Source organism: Canis aureus, chromosome 1 (assembly GCF_053574225.1).
Source record: "Canis aureus isolate CA01 chromosome 1, VMU_Caureus_v.1.0, whole genome shotgun sequence".
NCBI lineage: Eukaryota > Metazoa > Chordata > Mammalia > Carnivora > Canidae > Canis > Canis aureus.
Window position 1 is genome coordinate 70709471 of NC_135611.1, and position 22243 is coordinate 70731713.

Consider the following 22243-nt stretch of genomic DNA (forward strand, 5'->3'; position numbering starts at 1 on the left):
ACAGCTATATGAGTGGGATGTTCCAGGGAGCTACAAGACAAGTCAAATAATGACAGTTCTCTGAGGCTTATCTTCTAATTTAACCTCAGTTTTAGGCACTAAGAATTTACATCTCACCATTTAGATACTTTATTACTTAGGAGAGATAAAGTAGATGGGTCTGGGCAACATTTGAAAACTATGTGCAACGGGACACAATCAATACATTAAGTTATTTGTTGTTGTTGTTTTTTAATAATAAATTTATTTTTTATTGGTGTTCAATTTGCCAACATACAGAATAACAATTGCCAACATACAGAATAACAACATACAGAATAACATCCCGCCAAGTGCCCCCCTCAGTGCCCATCACCCATTCACCCCCACCCCCCGCCCTCCTCCCCTTCTACCACCCCTAGTTCGTTTCCCAGAGTTAGGAGTCTCTCATGTTCTGTCTCCCTTTCTGATATTTCCTACCCATTTCTTCTCCCTTCCCTTCTATTCCCTTTCACTATTATTTATATTCCCCAAATGAATGAGAACATATAATGTTTGTCCTTCTCCGATTGACTTATTTCACTCAGCATAATACCCTCCAGTTCCATCCACATTGAAGCAAATAGTGGGTATTTGTCATTTCTAATGGCTGAGTAATATTCCATTGTATACATAGACCAGATCTTCTTTATCCATTCATCTTTCGATGGACACCGAGACTCCTTCCACAGTTACTTGTTTTATTGGCCTTTCCCTAAATAAGCAATATATCTATATATATATATGAGTGGATTTAAGCAGTGACTATTATTTCCCTACACTAGCACGTAGCACATGGGGCAGGAAAGGACTTCCTTGAATTTCTCCCCCAGTCATCTCTGTGAACAGACTAGGTTCCTGGAGAAATTTTCACTAAAAGCTAGAAATCACACTATGTCTGTGACACACACCACCCCCTCAGGGACTTCATACTCTAACATTTGTGCACATGTGGCCTTTAGCAGGTTGTTAACATTTTTCTAGCTTTATCTTCCTTTCATCTTATATGAAGTTTGGTAGCATATGGTCCAGTAAACAAACAAGCAGGTCCTGATTCTCCCTGCAGATACCTGTCTCTCTCCTGATTCAAATTGTTAAGCCATTTCATTTCTCTGATGAATTAAAAAAAAAACAAACAAAAACCTTCATTTTTCAATCTGCCTATCTTTGCTTTTATTGTAAGGATGATAGTATTGCTCTTTTCAGCTCTCTACATCTGAGCTAAAACCCAAAGCTACACTGTATGATTGTAGTCTTTTCTAATTTGATGAGACTTACTGTTTTTATTTCCAATACGCAAAATGCACCAGAAAATGATTTGTTATAATTAGGTTATCCTATATGTTTCAGTTACTCAAATTGTTATTTATATCATTTAAACCTTCTGTACCAGTGATCAGCAAACTTCATCTGTAAATGTCAGATAGTAAGCTTTATGGGAGATACAGTCTTTTTGGAAATATTGAACTCTATGGTTGTAGTGCTGTAGCAGTCGTAGATAATATATAAACAAATGAATGTGACTGTTTTCCAATAAAATCTTACTTACAAAACAAAACAAAACAAAACAAAAATGAGCAGACCAGATTTTCCCTCTTGGCTGCTGCTGACCCCTTTCTAAATCTCTATTGGTGTTTTCAGTCAGCTTGCCCTGTGAGTTGTGTTAAAATTATTTATAATTAATTATGGATCCATCTCTCATTTCTATCAACTTTGTTTATATATAGTTGATTCTCACTATTCTCAGGGGTTTTCTATAAAATTGCTGTGATCACTAAATTAGCAAATACTGAATCATTGCTTCTAGAGTAAAGACAAGGTTAAGTTCCTGTGTTTCTAGTCACATTTTGGTCAACCATTCAACATACAACCTTGTTTTATGTGTGTTTCTGTTTACAAATATCTTATTTAATATATTATTTCATGAACAAGGACTACAGCTAAGAGCAGCATCATTAATTCTCAAAATTTATCTAACACCCTTGATCTCTCTAAGGCATATCACAACCTTCTTGCACTCAGGAATACTAGACAGCATATCTGCATTACATGGGTGGAGGAGCATTTTAAAAATGAAAACACCAAGCAAAAGCACAAAAATGCAAAGAATATGATAAATAGATTGCAAAACAGACATTTGACAAAGCATTATCCTGTTCAGCTCCAGCTGGGAAAATGTGTTAGACACTCAAATTTTTTACCTTTCTCCAAGTGTCCATAAATATTACAAAGTCATGAGTATTGAGGTTAGTAGTATATTTTAGTGAAGTGAATTTACAGATACAGCACCTGCAAATAATGAGAATTGACTGTATTTAGAAGCTAAATTTTCAAATGCATAACAATTTATGTTTCTTACATCTTCTGTTAAAAGGATCATAAATAGTTACCATTTTATTTTTTTAAAAGATTTTATTCATGAGAGACACAGAGAGAGAGAGAGAGGCAGAGACACAGGCAGAGGGAGAAGCAGGCTTCATGCAAGGAGCCTGACGTGGGACTCAATCCGGGTCTCCAGGATCACACCCTGGGCTGAAGGCGGCACTAAACCGCTGAGCCACCCAGGCTGCCCAGTTACCATGTTTAATGATAATTTCTTACTCTTATTGTTTTCATAGTAACATAACCACACCAACTTTCTTTTGGCTGATAATTATGTATATTTTTTTGATCTACATGTATCCCTCTCTGTTAATTGTGTTTTCTCTGTTGTTTTTAGTCTTTCCTTTAATTGATTGGATAGTCCAAAAGTTGGCAAATCTTGTCTGTAATGGGTCAGATAGTTTTGATAGTCATAAGGTCTCCAATAGAATTACTAGACTCTGTGGTTACAGCACAAAAACTACCATGAACAGTACAGAATGATTGGGGTGGGTGGGTGGCTATGTTGCAAGAAAACTTTATTTATTAAAGAGGTGGCAAGCTAGATTTGGCCACAGGTCATAATCTGTTGACTCTTACCCTAGAATATGCCCAGGGTAGATATTAGGGTGTTGGATAAAAATAGTAGGAAATTTATCATTTTTTGCTTAAAAAGTTTTTTTAAAACAAAGTTTAATATACTTATAGTATGTGCAGAGAACTCATAAATATATAGAAATTAAGTTATAAACATTTTTACTCATTGAATACCTCCAAAATGTAAGTTAAAGTTAGATTCAAAATAAGCATTCTTTATATTCATTTTTTTAAAGATTTTATTTATTTATTCATGAGAGACACACAGAAGCAGAGACATAGGCAGAGGGAGAAGCAGACTCCCTGTGGGGAGCCCAATGTGGAACTTGATCCCAGGACCCCAGGATCATGAACTGAGCCAAAGGCAAATGCTCAATCAATGAGCCACCCAGGTGCCCTATTCATTTGTTTTAAATTCTTTACAGTAAAGTTAAGAATTGTTTTTATGAGTATGTCACCTAATTTTGAACCCTTCAGATTGAACAGAAGTGTACTGTTACAGGCATCAATATCATTCAAGGATGTGACTGTGGAATTCACCCAAGAGGAGTGGCAGCAAATGGGTCCTATTCAAAGGACCCTATATAGAGATGTGATGCTGGAGAACTACAACAACCTAGTCTCAGTGGGTGAGCATATAAATATAACTTACCCTCATCACACCATATTGAAGGCATTTCCTTTTTATGCACTAATATATATGAATACTTTATTTAGATTTTAATGTCATTGAGGCATTTCATTCAGGAGTATAAAATTAACTAAGCCTCTTGAGAAATAAGAGGAGTTGTCAACTCCACATGATGATTTTAAATCAGGATCTTCAGGGTGCTACTTCTGAAGCTGTATCTTTTTACAATTAAGAAACCAAAAGCTCAAAAAAAAAAAAAAAAGAAAAAAAAAAAGAAAAGAAAAGAAACCAAAAGCTCATCATCTGTCCTAAGTACTCCATTGTTCTCTGTCTACAGGGAACTGCATTTTTAAACCAGCAGTAATCTTCAAGTTGGAGCAAGGAGAGGAGCCTTGGTTGTTGGAGGAAGAATTCTCAAACCAGAGCCACCTAGGTGAGTTACTAAGCACTAGCAGACAGAATTCTCTTGGGGTATTTAAAACTCCAGAAGGTCAGTTTAGCAATAAACACCTTTGTATTTCAAGACTTTTTCTTTTAGGCTCAAAGACCAAAAAAGCACCAATCAAAAGAAAATGATTAATAAACCTGACTACATAAAAATTGAGAACTTTGTTTATAAGAGATACTATTAAAAAAATGAGAAGAAAAAAAAAAGGATGAGAAGACAAGCACAGAGTACCAGAATATGTATATAGTACAAGTATCCTTGAAAGGATTAGTATCCTGAAAATGTTAAAACTTCCACAAGTCAATATAGGAAAAGGTGGCAACCCAATTGAAAAATAGGCAGAAGACTGAACAGGAACTTTTAAGTGGCCATTAAATCTTGGAAAATATGTTCAAGCTCTCATTAGCTTTCATGGAGTTCAAAATAAAATACAAAGCAAAAGGATAAACACAGTATGAGATGAGATTAACATTATGGCAAAGCCAAATCCTGATGGGGATATGAAATATTAAAGAATCTTTCTGATGGAAAATGTAAACTGGTAAAACCCCTGTGTTACCAAGTCAGGTTAAAGTTTTATATAACCTGTGAGCAAAGAATTCTTTTCCTAACTATATGCCCTCCCAAAAGGCATGATTGTATTCCCTAGGATGAATAAAACAATATTTATGGAAATATTGATTGTTTTTGTTAAAAATTGAGTTCATCAGCAGTAGATGAAGAGTTATATTCCTTCAGGGAAAATTAGGTACATAATCTTAAAAGAAACCAAACAATGTAAATATGCATGTATGGTTATATTTGTGTAGATGTCAGAAATGCAAAACTCAATTACGTTTTTGGGAATTCATACATTGATGGTAAAACCTCAAAAAAAATCAAAGAAACAATTACATAAATATTAGAAGCATAGTCAACTCTTAAGCATGAAGAATTGTAACTAGGCAGAGATAAATAGGGATTTTTGCAGAGCCATTTTTGTGTTGTGTTTCTGGGCATGTTTTTTTTAAACTCAAGTTAACATACAGTGTAGTATTGGTTTCAGTTTGACATTGTTTCATATTACACTAGTGTTAACTCTGTACTGTTAAGTTGCACATATAAGTTTTATGCAGATATAAATTATGTTTCATACTTAAGAAAGTGAAGAGATGAACCAAAAATAATAGATGGTATTTACAACTCCTAAAACTCTCAAAGGACAGCCATCTATAATGCATAAATTATTTTGACTTTCTTAAGTGCCGTTTTTGCAGTAAAGCCTTCCATGATATCCCATTTAAAATCATATCCCTTGGAGCACTTCAATGGCTCAGTTGGTAGAGCATGCAACTCTTGATTTCAAGGTCTTGAGTTCAAACCCCACACTGGGCATAGAGCCTACATATATACATGCATACATAAAATACATGAACTCCTCATATCAAATTAAAGTGTGGAAATTTAGGATGAGATGATCAGGTTCACTTATCATTGAATTTTGATAAAATAAAGGTACCAAAGCAGAATTGAGCAGCAAATCTAATTTAGTTGCAAGAAGGATTTTCCTTTTGTCAGTTTTATATTTGTTTGTACTTCCATGACTTATTACTATGAGATGGATTAGATCCTGAGCTGCTTCATTTAATCATGAGGAAAGTTGAAATCAATTTTGATTTGATGTTGAAGGATTGAATAGAAATAAGAGATATCAAATTGGAAGTAGTAGACTCTTGAGTAGTCTATCAGTATATCCTAGGTAGCATAGGACTATAATATATTTCCTCAAAGCAAACTCTTCCCCTGTTGGTCCTAATCTATCAGTGTTCATTATCTCCTAATTATATTGTTGCTGAACTTAAGTTTATATAGTTTTGTTGTGTTCATCCCATTATCTGGTTTTCCTGTTGCTCAAAATAACCACTCCTATAAAGTCTAATTTCTATTCTTTCTCCACCTCAGTTGGAAGGGCAACTTATCACAATCCAAAACAGATAGGTATTTATTACCAGCTTCCGCTCTCATTTTCACTATACCAATACGTTTTTTAAAGAAGGGTGAGGACACACACACACACATAAATTATTTCATCTTGGAAAACGAAAAAACAAAATGCAATATAGGTTATTTGTCTATAGGTCCCACCCATAATAAATGTAAGATTCTTAAGATGTTTTCAATTTATCTCTGTTTTAGAAGATTACAGAGATGATGACCTGATGAAGAGGAACAAGAAAATCAAAGATAAACACTTGCAGGAAATAATATTCATCAATAATAAACCATTGACTGGAGAGGAAGAGGAAGTTTGGGGAAAACAATTTAATCTGCACATAGCTCCTGTTTCAACAAAAATGTCCCGTAAATATGACTCATGGGGAGTAAATTTGCAAAAAATTTCCCAATTTGTCATTAATAGTAGAACTTACCTAACCAAAAAAACAAATTGCTATAGTGTATGTGAAAATTTGTCTTTCAAAATTAAGTTTGAGAGAATTCATACTGGAGAGGAATTTCATGAATATAATAAAAATGGGAAAGCTCTTAGTTATAAGGAAAATCTTCCTGAGAATCAAAAGTGTCAAACGTTGGAGCAAGCTTTTAAATATAATGCAATTGGAAAAGCCTTCTATGATGAAGCTACTTGTGTTACACATAAGAGTATTCATACAAGAGAAAAATCCTATAAAGATGATGAATGTAGGGAAAACAAAAAAACAACTATCTTTGACTGTAAAAGAACTGGGATAGAGGAGAAATACTCTCCTTTTAACCAATATGGGAAATCCATCTGTGAGAAGTCAGCTCTTAAGGAATATAGTAAGTTTAACATGGCTATGAAACAAAATGAATGTAATGCAAGTGGAAATAATTTCAACAGGAAGTCACACCTCACTCAATTTCAGAGAATTATCACGGAAGAGAACCCATTGGTGTGTAATGACAGAACACAAACTGAGGATAAATCCTCTGAGTATCATAAAAGCAGGAAATCCTACCAGATATCAGCTCACAAAGTACACCAGAGAACTCACTCTGAGATAAAACCCTATAAATGTAAAGAATGTGGTAAATCCTTCTTTCAAAAAGGACATCTCATTCAACATCAGAGAACTCACACAGGAGAGAAACCATTTGAATGTAATGAATGTGGAAAAACTTTCTCCCAGAAGTCACACCTCAGTACACATCGGAGAATTCACACAGCAGAGAAACCCTATAAATGTAATGAATGTGGGAAAACATTTGTCCAGAAGTCAACCCTCAGGGGACATCAGAGAATTCATACAGGAGAGAAACCCTATAAATGTAGCGAATGTGGGAAAACTTTTGTTCAAAAGTCAACCCTCAGAGATCATCATAGAATTCACACAGGAGAGAAATCTTTTCAGTGTAAAGAATGTGGGAAAACTTTTGGTCAGAAGTCAAACCTTAGAATACATCAGAGAACTCACAGCGGTGAGAAAACATATCAATGTAACGAATGTGAAAAATCCTTCTGGCGAAAAGACCATCTTATTCAACATCAGAAAACACACACAGGAGAGAAACCATTTAAATGTAATGAATGTGGGAAGACTTTTGCCCGGACATCAACCCTTAGAGTGCATCAAAGGATTCATACTGGGGAGAAACCATTTAAGTGTAATGAATGTGGCAAAAAATTCGTCCGGAAGGCGATCCTTAGTGATCATCAGAGAATTCATACAGGGGAGAAACCTTTTCAGTGTAATAAATGTGCAAAAACTTTTGGCCAGAAATCAAACCTCAGAATACATCAGAGAATTCACAATGGGGAGAAATCTTATGAAGGTAATGAATTTGGAAAATTATATAAGAAGTCAACTCTAAATGTTTGCCAGAGAATTCAGGGGGGTGGAAAACCCCATTGATAGAATAACTATGGAAAATCCGTATGGTTGAAGGACCAAGCCATTTGACTCCAGGAAACCCACACAGGAGAGAAACTATATAAATATGAACGTAGGAAGAATTTTATCCAAAAAGCAATCCTGAAAGGATATCAGAGAATACACATAGGCTGATAATTCTTTTAGGATACTATGGAAAGCCCTTTTGAATGAAGCCATGTCCTTTAAATAACTCACACAAAATTTCCAGGTCTCCTTTTGCTCTAAGTAGGGCTTTGGGACTGTGGATTTTCATGTTTTATGCCACATCCAGTCATGACAAAAGACCTCGCTGATGAACTACTAGGATGCTGTCAGAATAGAGTGGAGATGACCCAGGACAACCTGAAGTATCATGTTGTAACATGGCACAGCTTTTACAAGGTAAAAGCCAGGGTGCCTGAAATGTACAACAAAATTCTCGTTCATATCTTTACTTTTTGAACATTTTGTGATCAAGCAGTAAGCTTGTATTCTGTTGAGCTCTCACATATTCATGTCTGTTTCCTTTTGAACATAATTTAGCCATCCCTCTGTTGGGGAGGTAGAAAGTTACTGTGTAAGCCAAGCTTACATCAGTCAATGGGTACAACACTTATTAAAGGGTTGGTGTTGTGAGGAGTCTCTCTAAGATCATCAGAGAATTCATTTAAAAAAAAAGCTCCCTTCAGTGTAATGAAATAGATGCCACCTGTTAAAAGGCTTTCAGTGAACCTAAAAAGTTGAAAAAATTTTTGGTTGAAATGTGAGCACAGCTTATGCAACTAAAGTAAATACTTGTTTAATGCTTTGAAGCTGCTCTCCCTTCACGCTTTGTTGTACCTCTCTATGCCCCAATATCAGCTGTTTCAAGGGAAATAAATTTTCCTGACTCCAAAGGGGACATATATTCATTGGCACCCACCCAAATATTTGGGGGAACTTTAAGGGAGAAGAGAGGCTCAAACTTTTATGGTTTTATGGGATACAAGTGCCCAAGTCAAAATTTTACCACTTTACGTGGAAGTAAGAAGTATCTAGATTTAGAAAATGCTGTTAGGGCAAGGGTTACAGTAGGAGGGGGTGAAATTAATGTGGCCCTGTGAATAAATGCCTTTAGGCCAGTGCTGTGTACTGTGGTTACATCTAAATATGAAAGTGTAGTAGGAGTGTGGTATATGTCATATTTACCCTTCCCGTAAGTCAGAAGGGATTCTCCCAGCCAGGAAGAGTTGTGTGTAAAGAAAATACCTTTGAGTTCCCACAGCCCTTAATGACCACTTTGGGCTTCAGTCTCTGTGACTGGTCATTCTGTTGATTGGAATTTCTGGCAAAAGGAGATGGCCTGGAGGTGGGGGAAAGGGTAGTTTGACTTGATACCCTAACAAGTATATTTCTTTTGTAAAGCAACTATTAGCTTACTCTTGGACTCTATACACTAGACACCTGACTCAGAGGAGCTTCTGACTTGATATTCCAATTTTAGAGTGTGTTATCTTAACTGGCTAGAAAGATACAGAGGATACAAGCCTTGTGTAAAATGCACATGGTATATTTAAGAATACAGCTGTACTGGTCCCAACAGTATCTCAGCTGTATGTCGAATTGTAGCAGAGGAAACTTACCATCCATTCTGCTGCCTGAAGCAAAGCTGCTGGCTTGGTAGGGCCCTTCATTCATGGAAGTTACTTGAACTGGGCCTGGTTAACTGACAGGCTAGTGGGCATCACTGGACACTGACTACTCAACTTCAGTGCCATGATGCAGACCTAGAAATTGATGTGGCTGCTCTCCTTGTGCAGGACTTAAGGATGTTCTCAACACTGGCAAATATTCCATTTGAAACTTTGGGCATTTTTACTGACTCTGGTCCTTATACTGCCTAGGTTTTTGACACACCAGTAGTAAAACTGCTGACAAAAGCACCCCTCTTTGGTGCTGTCAACTGTGGGAGGAAAGTCAGCTGCTGAGCACATCTGAGTTGTCAAACTAGATGCCCTTGGTGAGTGACTATTCTGTGATAACACTGGAATCAAGCTACTGAGCAAGACTTCACTACACTAATGGCCAGCATTGCTACCTGGATCCATCATCATACTGACAGTGCAAAATATTCACCATCCTAACTGCATACAAAGTAAAATCCTCTGTATCCAGTGCTCCCTTTGATGTCAATTGCCCTAAGAATCTACAGTCTTTTTCTTGTGTATTAATACCCAATTCCACATACCATTTGATAATTCACGCCTTTCCTACTGATTTTAAAATGATCACATACTAAATTGTCATTCTTAAAGACATTGCACAAGACTGCTCATGACCCAATCCCTACATTCTGTTAGCAACATATCCTTTTGGGATCAGGGCTGGCATATACCTCATATGAACTGAAATATTACAACTTTCTAGCCTGATACTGAATTTTTCACTGAAGTGTTTCAATCAGGAAACGAAGAACACCTAGAACTTTGGAAATAGAACATCACACACTAGAGCTGCCAACACCTTTGCCAAGATGCATCTGCAAAAACAGAGGATAATAACTAATTAGTGCTGTGTTCCCTGAAAATAATCAAGAGATTACTGTTTGCTCTGTTTTTATAATTAGGTGGAATATAAAGAAAGTCATTCATCTTAGAACTTTTTCTCAGTTTCTCAAAATATTTCAAATCATCCCCTTCATACTCCTTTATATATATATACTTTTAGAATTATGATTGGATTTGCTATTAAGTTCAAAATCATCTACCCAATAGGATGAAATGAATTCACATAAGTAGTCTGAGTCATTAATTGGAAGTCCAGGTGACAGCCCCATTATTGGGCACTTAGGCTTTATCTGCTGTCCCGTTGCTGGGTTAGGCCCAAGAACACCTCTCTGTGTAATACATTATCAACTGGAGACCGTAGTCTATGCTACAGCCACAAAGGCTTCCTTCTCCCTGCCTGGCTGATCACCTTTCCAGCTTTTATTCCAACAGGTGGATGCCACATCTAGAGACCCTGGAAGAGTCCATTTTCTATCCTTGCCTAGTGAGGGTCTTTCTGCTAATTTTTAAAAGCCTTCATTTAAGGCAAGAATTTTAATGTTTTGTTTATAGTATATCCCAAGCAACTGAAACATACCCTCTAAATATTGGGCACTCAGAAATACTTGGTGAAGGTGGAACTGTCAAAATGAAATCTGAACATATTTTCCCTTGATACTGCAAATGATCTTTTAGGATTGTTCATCATATATTATTAATAGTTGACAATTATTGCTGTGACCTCTACTTAAAGACTCTTGTGTTTAGGATATTTTCAAAAGTTGCCTAAATGTTCTTAATATTCAGAAGTATACAGTATTGTTCTTCAAATATTTGTCACCCAAAATAAAATTTATTTTTTTTTTTTTTGAAATTTATTTTCTTGATTTTTTGGAGGGGGATCTCTCTATCTCCTGGATCTGAATGCCTGTTTCCCTTCCCAGATTAGGAAAGTTTTCAGCTCTGATTTGTTCAAATACATATTCTGGACCTCTGTCCCTTTTGGCGCCCTCAGGAACCCCAATTAAACGTAGATTTTTCCTTCTGAGGCTGTCATTTATTTCCCTTAATCTATCCTCATGATCTTTTAATTGTTTGTCTATTTTTTCCTCAGTTTCCCTCTTTGCCATCAACTTGTCTTCTATGTCACTCGCTCGTTCTTCCACCTCATTAACCCTTGTCGTTAAAACCTCTAATTTGGATTGCATCTCATTCAATTGATTTTTAATTTCTGCCTGATTAGATCTAAATTCTGCAGTCATGAAGTCTCTTGAATCCTTTATGCTTTTTTCTAGAGCCACTAGTAGCTTTATAATTGTGCTTCTGAATTGGCTTTCTGACATTGAATTGTAATCAAATTTTGTAACTCTGTTTCTGATTCTTTCTTTTGAGGTGAGTTTTTCCTTCTAGTCATTTTGCTCAGTGCAGAGTGGCCAAAAACAAGTTGTATTGGGAAAAGGAGAAAAAAGAAAAGAAGAAAAAAAAAAAGGTGGGGGAAGCAAACAGAAAACAAAAAACAAGGGGCAATATCCTCTGATTCTATATACTGTAAATCCCTCGACTTCCCCTGGAACTTTCCAGTGCTGCTTGGTCAATAACTTGCTTTTCCCCTGTCCGTCTAGCTGGTCTTCTGGGGGAGGGGCCTGCTGTGCTGATTCTCAGGTGTGAGCACCTGGGGGAGCTGCTCAGCCCCCTGCCTGGTGCATGGCTCAGTGGGAGTTGTTTATCCTGTGAGGCCACTGTGAGGCTCAGTGGGGGTTGTTTATCCTGTGAGGCCCCAGGAGGAATAACAACAGTGGCGGAGACCAGCTCTTAGCCCTGGAGTCATCTCTCACAGTAACCGCCAAAGCTCTCAGTCCCAGGGGCCTGGATGCTCTGGGGCGGGGCCGCCAGGCGGCAGGAGCATCCTCGCTGTTCTGTGCCCTCCTGACCTCTGCCTGTCCCGGGGGGAGCGCCAGATCCTGGGCTGTGTCCCCCGGCGCCCTGGGCTCTGGGGCCTATGCTGCTTGAATCGCGCTCCAGGGTGTTGCAGCTTCCGCGGGGAGCCAGGTACGGGCTGCAGCCCTTTAGGGAGCTTGGCCTCGAGGTGTGGCTCGCTCTCCCCGGGGCACAGGTGCTCTGTTACTGTCCCTGGGAGCCTAAGGGCATCCCCTCCCCTCCTGGGATCCTGCTCCAACTCCCTGCGAGTGCCTTTCCCTCCGGGAAGATTGGTGAAGCTCCTGCTTCTCCTGGCTGGGGCTTTCCTGTCCTGGGGGCACTCCCCAGGTGGCCTTAGCCTGGCTCCTCACGCGGCCCCTCCCCCTTGGATTTCTTTTATTTATTTATTTTTCCCATCTTCGACCTTGATAGAAGTGCAAACTCTTCTCACTGTAGCATTCCAGCTGTTCTCTCTTTAAATCTCAAGCCGAATTCATAGGTTTTCAGGATGATTTGAAAGTTATCTAGGTAATTTGGTGGGGACAGGTGACTTGGGGACTCTACTCTTCCGCCATCTTTCCTATCTCCAAGATGTCTGAACTAGATTTGATTTTATTTTTTAAAAGATTTTATTTATTCATTCATGAGAGACACAGAGAGAGAGAGAGAGAGAGAGAGGCAGAGACACAGGCAGAGGGAGAAGCAGGCTCCGTGCAGGGACCCCATGTGGGACTTGATCCTGGGACCCCAGGATCACCCCGGGTGGAAGGCAGGCACTAAACCGCTGAGCCACCGGGGGTCCCTGAACTAGATTTTAAAACAATGATTATAAACTAGCTGGGCTTGAAACACTAGAGAATCCTTTACTGGAGAAATTAAAGAACTAAAATCTAATCCGGCTGAAATTTAAAATGCTATTATTGAGATGCAGTGAAAATAGAGGCTCTAACAACATGGATAAATGAGGCAGAAGAGAGATTCAGTAATACAGAAGACAAAATGTTGGAAAATAAGGAAGCTAAAAAGAAGAGAGAAAGACTACCAGGTCATAAAGGGAGACTTTGAGAAATCAGTGATTACAAAAGCAAAATAAAATATGGATTATGGAGGTTTCAGAAGATGAAAGGGGAGGGTAGAAGGTTTATTTGAACAAATTATAGCTGAGAACTTCCCTAACCTGGAGAAGGAAGCAGGCTATTCAAGTCTAGGTGGTATAGAGAACCTCCCTAAAAATGAGTAAAAATAGATCAACATTTCAACATATAATAGTGAAGTGTGCAAATTTCAGGGAGAAAGAGAAAATTCTTCTTTTTTTTTTTTTTGAGAAAGAGAAAATTCTAAAAGCAGCTAGAAGAGTAGAAACAAGACTGGCAACAGACCTGACCACAGAGACCTGGCAGGCCAGAAATGACTGGCACAATATAGTCAATGTGCTAAATGGGAAAAATTTGTAGCCAAGAATATTTTATCCAGCAAGGCTGCCATTCAGAATAGAAGGAGAGAAGGAGAAGGAAACAAAAGAGTTTCCAAAACAAACAAAAACTAAAGGAATTCATGAACACTAAACCAGCCCGGCAAATACTAAAGAAGATGCTTCAAGTGAAGAGAGAGGTGAAAAGTAACAAAGACCAGAGAGGAACAGAGGCAATTTACAAGAAGGGTGACTTTACAGGTAATACAATGCACTAAATTCATATCTTTCAATAATTACTCTGAAGATAAATGGACAAAATGCTCCAATCAAAAGATGTAGGGCAAGAGATTGGATAAAAAGAATAAGATCCATTAATATGCTGTGTACAAAAGACTCATTTTAGACCTAAAGACACCTCCAGATTGAAAGTGAGGGAGTGGAGAACCATTTATCATACTAATGAACATTAAAACAAAGCTGAAGTAGTAACCATCCTTATATCAAACTAGATTTTAAACCCAAGACTGAAGTAAGAGATGAAGAAAAATGTTGCATCATAATAAAAGGGTCTATCCAAAAGAAGATCGAACAATTATAAATACTTATGCCCCTAAATTGGGTGCAGCCAAATATATAAACCAATTAATATCAAAATTAAAGAAACACATTGATAGTAATACAATAATATCAGGGTAGTTTAACACCCCACTCACAGCAATGGATAGATTGTGTAAGCAGAAGATCAAGGAAACTAGGGCTTTGTATGACACACTGGGCCAGAAGGACTTAGATATATTTAGAGCATTTCATCCCAAAGCAACAGAATATACATTCTTCTCAAGTGCACATGGAATATTCTCCAGAGTAGATCACTTATTGGGTCACAAATCAGGTCTCAACTAGTACCAAAAAATTGGGATTATTCCTTGCATATCTTCAGACCACAGTGCTTTAAAACTTGTTATCACTCAGAAGAGAAAATTTGAAAGGAATACAAATATGTAGAGGTTAAGAGCATCCTACTAAAGAATGAATGGATCAGCCAGGAAATTAAAGAAGAATTTAAAAATACATGAAAACAAATGAAAATGAAAACAGGTACTTCAGCACCTTTTGGGATGCAGCCAAGGTGGTCCTCAGAGCAAAGTATATAGTAATACAGGCCTTTCTCAAGAAACAAGAAAAGTCTCAAATGCACAAGCTAATTTCACATGTAAAGGAGCTGGAAAAAGAACAGCAAATAAAGCCTAAACCCAGCAGGAGAAGAGAAATAATAGAAACCAAAAGAACAGTAGAACAGATCTATGAAACTAGGACCTGGTTCTTTGAAAGAATTAATAAGATCAATAAAACCCTAGTTGGACTTCTCTAAAAGCAGAGAGGACCTAAATAAATAAATCATGAATGAAAGAGGAGAAATCATAACCACCACCAAGGAAATATAAACAATTATCAGAACATATATTATAGGCAACTATATGCCAACAAATTAGGCAATCTGGAAGAAATGGATGCATTCCCAGAGACATAAATTGAAGAAATAGAAGCCTTGAAAAGACCCATAACCAGCAAAGAAATTGCAGCAATAAAAAATCTCCCAAAAACAAGAGTCCAGGAACAGCTGGCCTCCCAATGGAATTCTACTAAACATTTAAGAATTAATACCTACCTTCTGAATCTGTTTCAAGAAATAGAAATGGGAGGAAAACTTCCAAACTCACTATGAGACCAGCATTACCTTGATTTCAAAGCCAGACAATTCTGTATGTTGGCAAATTGAATTCTGTATGTTGGCAAATTGAACACCAATAAAAAATAAATTTATTATTTAAAAAAAAGAAAAAATAATAAAATAAAATTCCAAAACAAAAAATAAAAAACAAAGCCAGACAAAGACCCCATCAAAAAGAATTATAGACTAATGTACCTGGTGAACACAGATGCAAAAATTCTCACCAAGATACTAGTCAGTAAGATCGAACAACACATTAAGAGGATTATTTACCATGATCAAGTGGGATTTATTCCTGGGCTGCAATGGTGGTTCAACATCTGCATTCAATCAATGTGATACACCACATTAATAAAAGAAAAGACAAGAACCATATTATCTTCTCAATAGATACAGAAAAAGCATTTGAAAAAACACAGCATCCTTTTTTGATTAAAACTCTCCACAGTATCGGGACATAAGGATCATACCTCAGTATCATAAAAGCCATATATGAAAAACCCACAGCAAATATCCTCAACAGGAGAAAACCAAGAAATTTTCCCTGAAGGTCAGGAACAAAGCAGGGATGTCCATTCTCACCACTGTTATTCAACATAGTACTGGAAGCCCTAGCCTCAGCAATCAGACAAGAAAAGGAAATAAAAGACATCCAAATCTGCACAGAAGAAGTGAAACTCTCACTCATCACAGATAACATGATACTCTATGTTGAAAACCCAAGAGATTACCCAAAAATTGCTAGAACTCATAAAGCAAGTCAGCAAAGTGGCAGGATATAAAATAAATGCAGAAATCAGTGGCATTTCTATACACTGAGACAGAAGAAAGAGAAATTAAGGAATGATCTCATTTACAATTGCATCAAAAACCATACTATACCTAGGAGTAAAGTTAACCAAACAGGTAAAGGATCTATACTCTGAAAACTGTAGAACATTTATGAAAGAAAATGAGGAAGATTCAAAGAAACGGGAAAATACTCTATGTTCATGGATTGGAAGAACAATTATTGTTAAAATGTCTGTGCTACCTAGAGCAATCTTAACATTCAATGTACTTCCAGCAAACTACCATCAACAGGTTCATCTGAGTGGCTCAAACAACTGTCTTCAGCTCAGGTCATGATCCCATGTTCCTGGAATCCAGCCCCAGAGAGTCTGCTTCTCCTTCTCCCTCTGCCCCTCCCCCTGGCTCATGCTCTCTCTCACACACTCTCTCTCAAATAAATAAAATCTTTTTTAAAATACCATCAACAGGGATTCCTGGGTGGTGCAGCAGTTTGGCGCCTGCCTTTGGCCCAGGGCGCAATCCTGGAGACCTGGGATTGAATCCCACATCGGGCTCCCGGTGCATGGAGCCTGTTTCTCTCTCTGCCTGTGTCTCTGCCTCTCTCTCTCTCTCTTTGTGTGACTATCATAAATAAATAAAAATTTAAAAAACTACTTTATAAAATACCATCAACATTTTTCACAGAGCTATTACAAATAATCCTAAAATTTATATGGAACCAGAGAAGACCCTGAATAGCCAAAGGAATGTTGAAAAGGAAAACCAAAGCTGAGGGCATCACAATGCCAGATTTCAAGCAGTATCACAGAGCTATAATCATCAGACAGTGTGGTACTGGCACAAAAACAGACACATAGGTCAATGGAGCAGAGTAGAGAACCCAGAAATGGGCCCTCAACTCTATGGTCAACTAATATTCGACAGAGCAGGAAAAAATATGCACTGGGAAAAGGACAGTCTATTCAACAAATGATGTTGGGCAAATTGGACAGTCACGTGCAAAAGAATGAAACTAAACCATTCTCTTACACCAGACACAAAGATACACTCAAAATGGATTGGAGACCTAAATGTGAGACAGGAATCCATCAAAATCCTGGAGGAGAATACAGGCAACAACCTCTGTGACCTTGGCCACAGCAACTTGTTGCTAGACATGTCTCCAGAGGCAAGGGAAACAAGAGCAAAAATGAGCCACTGGGATTTCATCAAGATAAAAAGCTTCTGCACAGCAAAGGAAACTATCAGCAAAACTAAAAGACAACCTACAGAGTGGGAGAAGATATTTGCAAATGACACATCAGATAAGGGGCTAGTATCTGTAGCCAAAATCGATAAATCTATAAAGAACTTCTCAACCTCAACACCCAGAAAACAAATAATCCAGTCAAGAAATGGGCAGAAGACATGAACAAACATTTCTCCAAAGGAGACCTGCATATGGCCAACAAGCACATGAGAAAATGCTCCACATCACTTGCCATCAGGGAAATACAAATCAAAACCACAGTGAGATACCACCTCACACCAGTGAGAATGGCACACATTAACAACTCTGGAAACAACAAATGTTAGTGAGAATTCAGAAAAAGGGGAACCCTTTTGCACTATTGATGGGAATTCAATCTCTGGAAAAGCCACTCTGGTACAGCCATTCTGGAAAACAATGTGGAGTTTCCTTGAAGAGTTAAAAATAGAGCTACCCTATAACCCAGCAATTGCACTACTGGGCATTTACCCCAAAGGATACAAACATAGTGATTTGAAGGGACACCTGCACTCTAATGTTTATAGCACAATAGGCAAAGTATGGAAAGAGCTCAGATGTCCATTGACAGATGAATAGATAACAAAGTAGTGGCATATTTATATACAATAGAATATTATCCAGCTTTCAAAAATAAGGAAATTTTATCATTTGCAACAACATGGATGGAACTGGAGGGTATTATGCTAAGTGTAGTAAGTCAGAGAAAGACAATTATCATATGATCTCACTCATAAGTGGAATTTAAGAAACAAAATAGAGGATCATAGGAGAAGGGAGGGAAAAATAAAATAAGACAAAATCAGAGAGGGAGGTAAACCAGAGACTCTTAACTATAGGGAGCAAACTGAGGGTGGCTGGAGGGGAGGTGAGAAGGGGGTATGGGGTACCTGGGGGATATGGCATTAAGGAGGGCATGTGATATGATGAGCACTGGGTGTTATATGTAACTGACAAATAACTAAATTGTACCCATGAAACTAATAATGCAGTATATGTTGTGTTTAAAAACAAAAAACAAAAAAGAAAAAGAAGAAAAAGACCATCCCAGGGGATCCCTGGATGGCTCAGTGGTTTAGCACCTGCCTTTGGCTCAGGGAGTGGTCCTGGAGTCCCGGGATCGAGTCCCACATCAGGCTCCCTGCATGGAGCCTGCTTCTCCCTCTGCCTGTGTCTCTGCCTCCCTCCCTCACTCTCTCTCTCTCTCTCTCTGTGTCTCTCATGAATAAATAAATAAATAAATATTTTTTAAAAAGACCATCCTGTGAAGTTTTCATTTCAGGTATTGTACTTTTCATTTCTTGGATTTCCACTTTGTTCTTTAATTCTTTCCACTTCTCTGTGTACAGCTTGCATCTTTTTACTCATTATAGGCTTTTCCATATATCCTTGGACATGTTTATAAATACTTTCACTGCCCCTTATCTGCTAATTCCAACATCTTGATTCTTTTGGCTGTTTTTTTTTCTTAATTATGGGTTATACTGTTCCTCTTTTACATACCACATAATTTTTTATCCTATGCTGGACATTTTGTGTGATATATCACAAGGAGTCTGGATTATGTTGTCATCCTTTAAAATATGTTGTTCTGGCCTCCTGTTAAATGACTGATAAATCCTTTTGATCTCTTCAGGTTTGGTTTTATTCTTGATTAAGACAGGCTTATGTGTTTTCATCCCGACAGCATGGCCTTTTCTCAGTGTGGTCCATATTGCTAAGGTGTGGCATTTCTGGACATCAACTAAATGCCTTGGGTCCTCAGAGAGGTCTCTCTTCTTTTTTTATTTTTTTAAAGATTTTATTTATTTATTCATGAGAGAGAGAGAGAGAGAGAGAGGCAGAGAGACAGGCAGAGGAAGAAGCAGGCTCCATGCAGGGAGCCCCACATGAGATTCGATCCCGGGTCTCCAGGATCACACCCTGGGCTGAAGGCGGTGCTAAACCGCTGAGCCACTGGGGCTGCCCTTCTTCTTCTTTTTTTTTTTTTTTCTCTCTCTCTTCTTTATTTGAATTGGACTTTTGCTTCCCCAGCATGACTCTTGATAGCTGAGGCTAGCTCTCAGCACTACAGCAGGCACTCCCCACTAATTCTGTGTTTTGAAAGAAACGTTGGAACATTTTCTTTGACGGCATTTGTCTATACAATATCTTTGAGAATATTTCTCCTTTCTGGAGCCTGTATTACGTACAGTGAAATTACACTAGAGAAGAATGTTTGGTTGCTAGTGAGTTGCAGGCAATAGAGTTTAGTTTTCAATGTGAATGATTCTAACAAAACTGTAGGTACAAAATGAGACTTCTTTGTAAGCCTTATAAGATACCAGAAAAAAATCACTGAATATCTTGGAGGAGTGGAGCAGCTTGGCTCAAACTCAATTTAATTTAGTTTAGTTTGGGGTTTTTAAAAAAATCTTATATGAGGTAGTTGAATTGTGATTAACTTTTTTTCTTTTTTAATTGTTTTGCTTTGTTTTGTTAGAGACAGGAAAGCTGTTTAAAGCAGTGATAATTGATAGTTGAGACTGAGGTTGAGGCACCTGACTGGCTCAGTCAGGACAGCCTGCAACTCTTGATCCCCAGGTTGTGAGTTTGAAACTCATAACTAGGTTCAAGACACAATCTTTAAAAAAAAAAAAAAAAAAGACTGGGGTGCCTCACTGGATCAGTAGGTCAAAGTCTGCCTTAGGCTTAGAACTGGATCCTAGGACCCTAAGATCAAGCCCCACATCAGGCTCCCTGCTCAGTGGGGAACCTGCTCCTCTCCCTGCTTGTGCTTTCGCTCTCTCTCAAATAAAAAAGAAAATATGAAAAAAAAGGGAAAAAAAAGACTGAGGTTAAGAGCCTCATACAGACACTTTAGGTTTTATGTAGCTGATTTGTTTAGTTCAACTAGGAAATGTAACAGTACTCATTAGGTAAATATAGATTTAATACAATTTTATTTAAAATATTAGAATATGATTTGACAAAACACTGCAAAGTAATAGCCCAAGACAAGATTACTAAGAATTATTCTGAGGGGAGCTCCAGGGGTAGGAGGAGCAGCAGCAGCAGCTATGCACCCCACATCACAGAGTCTCTGGGTATCCTCATGCACCTGGTCTGCACCAGTGGGCACATACTTGCCACCATCCTCAAGAGGAAGGGCAGCCTGGCAGAGGGGCAGCTAAGGAACAGCCCAAGAGATCAGCGTGCTTGTTGGCCAAACCTGCTCCTATATAAGAGTGGAAATGATGCCAAAAAGGTAGCAGGAAAAGATAAAACTTCAGACAACAAAAAGTACAAAGAAGATTTACCTGGCAGAAAATGGAGAAACTAAAAACAAGGAGTCCAGCTCCTGGTGAACAGAAAGAAGCCTGGTCTGATTAATATCCTATACCTGGTCTTTCAGCAGTCCCTGTCTCTTTTCTTGTATAATCCAGAGGAATATTTTTATCAACTATCTTGTAAATGCAAGTTTTTTAGTAGAAGTGTGTTTAGAAGGGAATCTGACTTCATCCCATTTTTTTAAGATTTATTTATTTATTTATGATAGACATAGAGAGAGAGGCAGAGACACAGGAGGAGGGAGAAGCAGGCTCCATGCCGGGAGCCCGACGTAAGACTCGATTCCGGGACTCCAGGATCGCACCCTGGGCCAAAGGCAGGTGCTAAACCGCTGAGCCACCCAGGGATCCCCTCATCCCATTTTTTAAAGTGTAAATGCTTTTTTTAAAGAGGTGAAATCATTTCTGGTTGTTTATTTTTTCGTAAAACTAGAAAATAGTGGGAAATTGATTTGGGGAAGCTTTCATTGTCTTGGGTGTTAGCTTAACATTCCATAGATGGGGTAGTTTTTATATACTATAATACAAAGCACAGTACATGGCAATTTGGAGTCAGTCATGCATTTAATATGTCTTCCATATTTTAAGTTACTCTTATTCCCATATTGTTGTTGGTAGAATTGTTTCCTAGAGAAAAGCATTCCTTGATCTTGGCTCTCCCTGTCAGAGTTTTGTGCACTTCGTAACATCTTGGTTGTGGTAATCCAGTTTTCCTGGTAACTTTGTTAATGTGCTGTGCAAGATTGAAAATTTGAGTATGTACTGTATAAGATATTAAAATGTGAATCAATAGAACTCAACAATGCAATAGCATATCAACATTTGAAGATATTGGTACTTGACATACTGTTAAGGAAACTTTACCTCGTGCTCGCTTCGGCAGCACATATACTAAAAAAAAGGAAACTTTACCTCCATATTCTAAACTGGAAAGGTCACTGGAATAACTTATTTTTATTTATTTTTTCAACTGTAAATGTCTTTACTACGAGACCAAAAGCAAATGCTCAAGACCCAGGTGGTGTGGAGGCAGCCTTCCAATTTGAGCAGGCTGCTGCATTTGGATCATATCCATACCAACTAACGCTATACCAGAGTTGTAAATAAGGAGGAAGAAACCAGAGCCAGCACTTCCAGTTGATAACAAGTGCTGCCAGTCAAGCCAGCAACCTGAGGACAGGTGGGAGATCGAGCAGCATGCTGCAGTTCCCAAAGACATGCTCTGCAGGCTGCCACAGCTCAGGCGTGTTCAGGGCAAGGCAGGCGGCCTCAGGTCTGCATGGGCATGGTGGGATCCCAGCTGAGTGTCAGCAGCATGAGAGACAAGAATCTGACAAGGT

General features: G+C 38.2%; 1 protein-coding gene across 12 annotated transcripts in view; it reads left to right on the plus strand.

Annotated features, from left to right (window-relative positions):
- ZNF510 (zinc finger protein 510) overlaps positions 1 to 21698 on the plus strand; it is a 45390-nt gene extending 23692 nt beyond the window's left edge. For 8 of the 12 annotated variants that reach the window (XM_077903278.1, XM_077903322.1, XM_077903285.1 and 5 more), the window contains 3 exons: positions 3479 to 3605; positions 3945 to 4040; positions 6231 to 9804. In XM_077903278.1, the coding sequence (XP_077759404.1) occupies positions 3479 to 3605; positions 3945 to 4040; positions 6231 to 7927 (1920 nt within the window). In that variant the 3' untranslated portion in view covers positions 7928 to 9804. The other 4 variants (XM_077903332.1, XM_077903315.1, XR_013383137.1 and 1 more) reach the window with 3 other exon arrangements.
- Positions 21699 to 22243: the final 545 nt, after the last annotated feature.